The sequence below is a fragment of the Lygodium microphyllum genome, chromosome 28 (genome assembly GCF_053477565.2).
Source record: "Lygodium microphyllum isolate KBCC chromosome 28, Lygodium_microphyllum_v1.1.10, whole genome shotgun sequence".
Taxonomy (NCBI): Eukaryota; Viridiplantae; Streptophyta; class Polypodiopsida; order Schizaeales; family Lygodiaceae; genus Lygodium; species Lygodium microphyllum.
The window spans coordinates 19525646-19534670 of record NC_141162.1 but is presented as its reverse complement, the minus strand read 5'-3'; the positions used below and the strand labels follow the sequence as shown (position 1 = coordinate 19534670).

General features: G+C 40.9%; 1 protein-coding gene across 1 annotated transcript; it reads left to right on the top strand.

Moving 5' to 3' along the window:
* The first annotated feature begins 2990 nt into the window (after nucleotides 1–2990).
* On the top strand, nucleotides 2991–5629 carry LOC148011218 (SNF1-related protein kinase regulatory subunit gamma-like PV42a). The gene is made up of 3 exons (XM_087670737.1): nucleotides 2991–3641; nucleotides 4345–4687; nucleotides 5088–5629. Exons 1-3 carry the CDS (start codon nucleotides 3232–3234, stop codon nucleotides 5475–5477), a joined length of 1143 nt encoding a protein of 380 aa, XP_087526863.1. The 5' UTR covers nucleotides 2991–3231; the 3' UTR covers nucleotides 5478–5629.
* The last annotated feature ends 3396 nt before the right edge of the window (nucleotides 5630–9025 follow it).

Sequence of the window (9025 nt, the reverse complement as noted above, 5' to 3'; positions counted from 1 at the left end):
TATCATGACAAATTGATCAAAAAATGATGCACGAATCAAAAGATCTGATTTTAATATTTCTCTCTTCTCTCTCCTCCCTCTTCTTATTGTATGTTTCTATGGGTTAATGTATGAGAGAAGGGGGTAGGCTGAGATGAAAGATTTTGATTTTGCATTGATGTAGAAGCACAAAAGGATCTATATCCGGGTTGGATGGGTCATCAGCGTGAAGAGCATCAATAGGCCTCCAAGTTCAACATACATACATTATAAGGCACAATTTCATAAGTTATAGATTTCATTGTTTTATGATAAATTTTGATTGAAAATGGTTGAAAGTGATTGTATTTGGTTGCCAATGTTTTGAATTTTTAGCCATGTTGAAGAAATCACAAAAAATTAGTCGTATAATAATTTTATGCTAAACATGCAAAACCCACGGCTACACGGTCTAAGAAAAATTATGCATTTTTTGGGGTTTTGTCATATGTATGATGTTCCTATGGGTTGAAATATGATAAGAAAATCATTTTGAGTAAGATCAATCTAAACCAGTAGATTAATAAATATCAATAATTATCTATAACTAAATAATAAAAAATAAAAAATAAAAATTTCACACTTGAAAAATAAGAAAAAATAAGTTGTATATGTGTGAATGTATGGTAGGGTTGAAGCATGAGGTTTAGCCTTGGTTCAGCCCTATCTCTATGTTAAAGTGGGTTTTTATTGCTTTCGTAAAAGAAAAATACATGAAAAAATATATCTTAAACCCACCAATGAATGCATTAACTCTAAATGATAGGAAGAAGGGGGTTGTTGAGTGTTTAAAATATGCTGATTTATGATGTTTTACGATGCATGGCATGTAGGGTACGTTGTTTTCTAAGCTTAAAAAAAGGTCTAGTAGCACGAGAATGCTCGATAGTAGCCCTAAGCAATGCTATAATCACGAATTAGAAGAATGTTTATTGTTAATGAATAAAATTGTTTGAGCATGGTAGTTATACACAATTGCATTGCACGCACCATATGGTATCATCCTGGATGTATATCAATTCTTTGTATGAGCGATGATCTGCATTGAGTGTGAGGTACCCTAAGCTGTAGGGTTAGAGATTCGGTTCCTTGGGGAAAACTTAGTGAAGTCTATTTATTATCTCCTCGATCAATTCAATCAAAAGAGTAGAGCTTGTTTTGAATGTGCTTTATGTGTTCATGGAGTATCTTGGGGCCAATCCTTGAGGTGTAGGAGAGTCGTAGTGAAGCCGTGGTAATCAGCCAAGGGGTACTCCCTTTATATGTGCTTACGTGGTATATTTCACCGATACGTTTAGGGACTCACTCAAAGGATATTCATTGGACTACAAATCTTACAAATGCAAAGTTCTGTATTTGAGGTTAGGGTAGTCTACCCCTTAGATGCTACTGGCCGCAAGGCCATGTGAGGTGGTTTTAGGTGCGTAGTAGAGGCCTAGCTTGTGCCATAGAGCCATTATTGGGGCCTCTTTTAGGTCCCAACCTGAGGGTGAGGTATCCCAAGCCATAGGGCCACTTATTCATTTCCTTTGGGGAGTGTACAATGAGGATTATCTTTTATCTCCTGGAACGATTGATTAAAGAGAGGAGTATGTATCGTATATGCCTTATATGTTCATGCCGCATCTCGAGGCCAATCCTTGAGATATAGGAGAGCTATATAGAGGGGTTGCAGCAATTAGTTGAGGGATTCTCCATGTGTCTATTTTAGGCGGTGTATAACACCAATATGTGTAGGGACTCCCTGTGAGGAGTTTGGGAAGAATTATTTGTTGGACCACAAACCATACAAATGCTTATTTGGTTAGTTTATTGTGTAGTCTCTCGACATTCCTAGCCATGAGATCATGGGATGTTTTGGTTGAGCATAAAGGCATACTGGCTAGAGCCTTAGAGCTGGTGTCAGGCCCGTTTTAAGTCCCAACAAGTGGTGTATTTACCAGGAGTGGCAAATAAGTGGTAGTCTCCAAATCTCGATTTTCATAGGGACCAGTCTATTAGTGTATGCCAAAAGGTAGTGAAATAGATTGAAAAGACTGTCAAGCCAAGCTTCAGAAGCAGACAAGAGCTAAAAGGTCTAGGGGGAAGGCCCAAATTATTAGGAGATATTCTCCTTAGCGAAGTGGTCTGATATCTCTACTAGGGAGCGGTCTTAGCAACCCTAGTTTGACGCATAGTCTGTTGGGAGGAGGAGGAGGAAGTTGTAATACTTCCCCTCTCCTAGTTGGTCAGGCCACTTCAAGTGGGATAATAAATCCCATTGTTCAAGGATCTTTAGCGAATTTGGTCATAATGGTGTAACCCATTGCAATCTCCAACAGGAATGCTAGATGTGCCAGCCTTAAGATTTCTTCTATCTATTTTAATGGTCATTAGAGGAGTTTTGAGGTGTCAAAATTTCCTTTTAGAAGGGAGCGAGAGAGACCAATAGGAGAACAATAAAGAAACCCTAATCTAATATGAAACATCTAGCTAGGAAGCAAGAAATAATGGAAAGGACTTAAAACACTAGGGATTTGATACATGAATGAGAGAGAGAGAGAGAGAGAGAGAGAGAGAGAGAGAGAGTGTGTGTGTGTGTTTGTGTATGTGTGTGTGTTTGAGGAAGGGAGCAAGGGAATAGGTTTAATGTGGCAAGAACAATCCCAAGATCCCTTGAAGGCGTATCCCACAATCCCAAGTGTTGAACCTGGGCAGATGCAACTTAAAAATTTCGGATTGTTACGGTTGGTGCTAAGGATAGGGGTACTCTATGAAAATTTCCGATTGTTACGACTGGTGCTAAAGATTGGGGTACTCTACGAACTAGCATTTCCCCTACGACAGATGAAGTCTAGATCAACATACAATAATGCTGAGCGCACATAGAATTTACCTGCGTGTGGTTCCACTCTTAGAGAGCACTCAGGCTTCGCACTGTGCGGCTCACAACTTGTAAGGAAAGTCTTCAAGGAAGTGATTATAGTGGCCCAGGCGGACATCTTCGAGGAGGACGCGTACGGGCAGGGGAGACACGTGTACATCGTCGGGATCTACAAGTGGACTCGGGAGGCAGTGAGTGAGAGAATTCCAACAGGCAGGAAGCAGCACACAGCATCCACAGAAGCGGTAGGGCAAGACACAGACAGAGAGAGCTTTATAGAGAGAGTCAGACATAGACAGGGAGAGACAGGAGAGATCAAGAGAGACCTCACAAGCCCCAGAGCCATAGCCATGCAGCACTCCTCGTACCAGCACCCCTCCAGCCCTGCATCCCTCCTCAGAAACGCCACCATCCAGCAGCTCCTCCCCGGAAAAGGCCGGCTCGTCGAGGTGCCATACACCGCCTCCGTCCAGGACACTCTCCATGCCCTCCTCGCGCACCACATCCTCGCGGTGCCCGTGGCCGCCCCGCCGGGCCACTGGATCGGCGCCGGGGGCTCCACCATTCTCGAGTCAGACAAGACCACAGGCGCCGCCCGCAAGCAGTACATCGGCATGGTGTCGGTGTTGGACATTCTCATATATTTGTCGCAGATGGAGGGGCCCCAGGATGCCGAGTCCTTCCTCTCAAGACAGATCTCGACTGTTATCGGACAATGTGTGGAAGGACTGAGCCTATGGGCATTAGGCCCTCACACCAGGTTTGCCTCCTTTTTTTGCTTATGTACCTGTTTTTTGCATAGGGTCGGTTCAATTCATAAAATCAAACACAAGAAGTTTTAAGCAAATTTCCAAGTAGAACTCCTACGTTGTGAATGAGGACAACATCATGAGCTTCTGCAAGGGAATTAGGACAACATCATGAGCTTCTGCAAGGGAGGGACCAAATACCTAGGTAGGTGCAGTTGGGGGATGGGGGTTGGCAGCCCACATCCCCCCTGAAAACGCCTAGCTAGGGATGTGGTGCCTCTCGAGCAGAAGCTCATGATGTTGAACACTATAGGGAAAAAGAAGGGAAAAGAGCCCCTTTTCTCACATGGGAAAATGTCAAAAACCTCTTTGGAAAGAGCACTCGCATGTAGTCAGTGCAAGGGGAGTACTCTCATTGTGTTGAGAGAGCATAATGAATATATAGTCATCAAAGAGGTTCGTCTTGTCATGTGGAGGATTCAAGGCTGCACCTTTTGTACAGCTGGTGTCATATAAATCGGAAATGAAGAAGTAAGAATCAGATCCACCTGCATTATGTGCCTTTTGTTCTGAGTGGGGTGCATTATGTACCTAGCACAAAGGACAATGTTGCAGATAGCCTTGTTTAACTGTACACACTTTTAACAGTACAGTTCAGATGCTTTATTTGGATCTTGAATTCCAACTTCTGTTCTACTGGCTGCTTTCTGACAGTCTCTATGAAGCATTGGATCTTATGAGTAGGGGAGTTCATAGAGTCTTGGTACCATTATATAGCCAGCTGGATCATACAGGTGGTTTGGAATTGGAGGAGGCTTCACCTGGCTATCGTTTGATCACACAGACTGATTTAATTCGCTTCATTCTAGCAGAGGCACCACATTTACAGTCAATTCTCCAGCGTGATGTCAAATCGTTGGGAGCTGTCCAAACGGAGGTTGTGGGCGTAGTTGGGTCTACCCCTTTGAAGCAGACATTAAAATATATGACACAATTATGCCTGAATGCTATTGCTGTTCTGGGGCCTACATCAGTTGAGACCGAGGGTCTTGTTCTGGTAAGTACAAAAATTTTCAAACTTTGGAACACGTCATGATAATGCATCAAATGAATGTGTGATGTCCTTGAGGTATCTGGGACTGCATGGCACTTGCTTGACTTGTGAGAGTGCTGTATTTATTTGTTTATTTGACAGCAAATCCTGCATGGTTAATTGTTACATTACTGATGTATGCTGTAATGTTACAAATGCATTATGACATTCCATTGTCTGTTAGAGAATGCGTTGAGCATGGTGCTAGCAGTTAACACTGCTAGAATATGCTGTTATTCCAGCATTGCATGTGCATCTGCATGGCGCACCTGCTTGAGATACAGACAGCTAAATTGCTTCATGTACTGGATTTTCACTGCATGTGGCTTGATCTGATTGTACTTACAGGGTTGCTTTAGTGCAGGCCAATGGTAAAGCTCTTGTGGCAACCTTCTCTGCCAGTGACTTGAGGGGCTGCTCTGCCGAGGCACTAATTCACTGGAGTGATTTAGGTGTTTTGGCATTTTTAAGAAAGATCCACTTGGCACGGAAATTTGGGATTGCGGGTGCCCTGATGGGTCCAGATCTCTTGAACAAAGTTGATCTTTTAGGGGATATTGTTCGGTTTGATCATGTAACATGCAGTTTCAATAACACATTGGAAGAGGTGATGAAGACTGCACTGGATGCAAATGTTCATCGTGTATGGATTCTAGATGAGGAGTGCCACATACAGGGTGTCATCACCTTCTCTGATATATTGAGGGTTGTAAGGCAATGCATAAGGGAGTTGGAGAATCCTCAAGCAATATAAAGCAGGACACAGGATGTCAGACTTCATAGTGGATACAAGAAAGTGATAGATTCGTAAGTGTACATAGTGATATTGTGCAAGCTGTAAAAGCTGGATGGATACCAACTTCAGGTTCGGTGGAACACCTTGAGAGAACTCCTAGAGATGTAACACAAGAAAAACACAACACTTGTTAACTAGGTTTTTCTAGTGCAGCATTGTGCCTTAATTAGCATATGGTGTGTGAGGATTGCAATGCTTCACATTGTTGAAGACTGTCCTGGTAAGCCTCGTGATGGTATGTGCATAACTGAGGGGAGTTTATTTCATGGATGAAGAGACTTTCTTTGATGTTTCGGCATGACCTTCAGGCACGATTAGCACATAGTGTGTGATGATCTGAGATTTTTGGACATTTGTTGGTTGTGATCTTTTGCACTCTCTTTTTGGAGTATGTTATGATCATGGAAAGCATATTACAATCTGCAGATGGGGTGTGATAATCTGAGATTTAGTATTGACATGTATTAGTGCTTGTTGTGATCTTTTGGAAAGCACTACCTCAAAGAAACATGAGGCAGGCATTCTAGTTATGATTGCTTTAAGACTTGGAATGTGTAGAATCATCAATTTGATTCCCTAACTTTTGATGAAAGAAGCAGGTAAGACTTTTAGTAAATTGTTGCTGCAGGATATTGACATGAAAGTGGTACTTGCCTTCCACATTCAAGTCCACAAGAAATAGCCAAAAGAGACTGATATAATGTGTAATATTTAGAACAGAAAAGTCGATGCGAACCATCGAGCTGATCATACCTCATAGTAGCGTAGTATTGAGATAGTACCATATAGTTGCATCCATCATTTCTGCCACACGGTTCATGCAAATGTCAACTATCCCAAGATGAGTCTATATTGTGATGAGTTTCATTGTGAATTGTCAAGTATAATGCTTGAAGCTGACAAACTACTTAGACCATACATTATCGTTAGTTTCAAAAATGAAACCATAAATCATAACTCAGACTAGGTTTAACAAATATGTGGTACTGATAATTAACATGTGTGTGACACTGATATTTTCACCAACTCAAACTAGGTTTAACAAATGTGTTACTGAAATAATTAAGATGTTTGTGACAATGAAATTTTGAAAACTAGTATTGCATTTGGTTTAATCATCAATGTAAGAGAAATGATCATTAATTGTGTTTATTTGTGAGGCATACACCAACCACATTGAGGACAATCATTAAAGATACTCCTGAGATTGTACATGACCAATCAAAAACAATTGTGAGCGTCTCTACATGACCAATGCAAGATACTTTGTGAAGCTACATGATCAAATAAAGTACTTGGGATGAATGTGTCATGTGTAGATGGCAATTGAAGATTCTTGTGAGAAGTGAAGGATATTACTGGAGGGAGAAGTGAAGGATATTATTTCGGCGATGATCTTTGCAACCATGTTTAATGAAATTGTGCTTTAAACTAGCCACAATCTCATCAAATGTGCCTTATGAAACATAAAACTTTAGGTTGGGATGGCCTTACATAATTTTCATTACTTATGGATGGCCTAAATATGCCACTAAGTAATCTTTTGCCATGAGTTGTGGACCATTCCTTCCACTCTTGGTATGATTGGAAGATTAGGAATGACTTGTTTCGTCACAAAGGCTTTATCCCTTGTCTAGTAGCAACCTATTTCGTCATGGAGGTTATGCATATTTTCACTGAGGGTATTGTTTCAAGTGTTTGCAACAAAAGAGAATTACATACTAAGAGAGGAAAGGAGAGAAGGGAAAGTATGAAGAGAAATGATTTGTACTGAACAATGAAGGAAAGTTGAATACAATGGGGATTGATTAGTCTCTACATGCAACCAAAGGTGTTAGTGAGGGTGCCAAACTAGGTTGAATAATGGTGGCAACACTTGTGATGGTGATGGAGATAGAAATAGAGAGTACAACTTGCTATCCATGATCGTATAGAGAATATTGTAGCCACTTGACGAAGCACTTGCAAGAGATGGAAGTGATTTGCCCATTGTTTCCAATTGCGATATATAGTAGTAAATTGAAACTACTAGTCAATTATTTGTAGCCAATTGCATAAATTGCATTGCAATAGACAGAAAGAAGTGATTTGTCCATTGTTGCCAATTGCTATATAGTAGTAAATTGAAACGACTAGTTGATTTTTTGTAGCCAATTGAATTAAATGCATTGCAATAGCATTCAATTGTAGACAATGGGAAAAGTCTCATGTAGTCTAGGGTTGAATATTATTCGACAGTGTAGTAGCGGCTAACAAACATAAAATTGAGATGAAAATATAGTCAAAGCTATATGTCCATGCCAAACTTTGACTAGGGCTCACAACCAGACGATGATAGACTAACAAAATAAGATAGGCTAACATCCCCTCTCAAATCTTAGGATTCTTAAGACCTAACAATCTCATGTGATGAAGCATAGAAGCATTGGGCAAAGGCTTTGTGAGGATATTCGACGCATTGTTTGTTGTAGGACATTAGATCACCATTAACTTGGAACTCACAACTCGTTCTCGTACATAATGATATTGAACCTCTATGTACTTCGTATGATCATGAAGCATATGGTTCTTTGCTAGAGTTAAGGCACTTTGGTTATCCACGTGTAGCTCAGTGGGGCTCACCCACAGAAAGCGGATCTTTGCCAACATTCATTGGAGCCAAACTGTTTCCATAGTTACAAAACAAAGGGAATAGTACTCCGCCTTTGTAAAAGAAAGTGCCATATTGAGTGTTTTTCTACTACATGAGATAGCTCCCAATCCAAGGGAGAAATCATAACTTGTAGTGGATTGTCTCAAATCCACATCACTTGCCCAATCTGAGTTACTCCATCAAGAAAGAGAGGCCACCTTGTCGTACATGATCTCGTAGGATTGAGTCCTTTGTAAATAGCACAAAACACATGAAGTGACTTTCTAGTGAGAAAGGAAATACATGGTCTAGTATGAGTAAGAAAGATCAATGAACAACCAAGGCATTTGTAGTGGGTAGCATTTGGAAGGGGATCCCCAATTGTCAAAAGCTTGGACTTTGGGTCCATGGGGCAAGAAACATGCCGACATTGGGCCATATCAAACTCTGAAAGTAACTCAGAGGTATACATGTGCTGAGATGTGAAGATACCCTATGCATTTGATAGATCTACAAGCCCAAGGAAGGAGTGTAGGATCCCTAGATCGGTCATTTCAAACTCGTCTCAAGATTTGGAGTCCAATCAATCTCCTATGAGTCATTCCTTGTGATAATCAAGTCATCCACATGTAAAATGACGAGCACATACTTGTCACACTAAACCTTGCAATAAAGATTGGGGTCATCATTTGATTGATGAAAGCCACTCTATAAGAAAAGTCGATCAATCCTCTAGTACAAACTTGAGGAGTTTGCTTCAGATCATAGAGGGCCTTTCGCAACCTATAAACACGGTCTTCCTTCCCTTGTTCAAGGAAACTAGGAGGTTGTGAGACATAAATCTTCTCCTTTAGGATGCCATTTAGAAAGGTAG

What these genes read in the sequence shown, in the direction of transcription:
- LOC148011218 (XM_087670737.1), top strand. Translation starts at nt 3,232, where the DNA reads ATGCAGCACTCCTCGTACCAGCACCCCTCCAGCCCTGCATCCCTCCTC. An exon ending in GCATTAGGCCCTCACACCAG is followed by an intron (nt 3,642 to 4,344) that starts GTTTGCCTCCTT and finishes GCTTTCTGACAG; the next exon opens with TCTCTATGAAGCATTGGATC. An exon ending in AGACCGAGGGTCTTGTTCTG is followed by an intron (nt 4,688 to 5,087) that starts GTAAGTACAAAA and finishes GCTTTAGTGCAG; the next exon opens with GCCAATGGTAAAGCTCTTGT.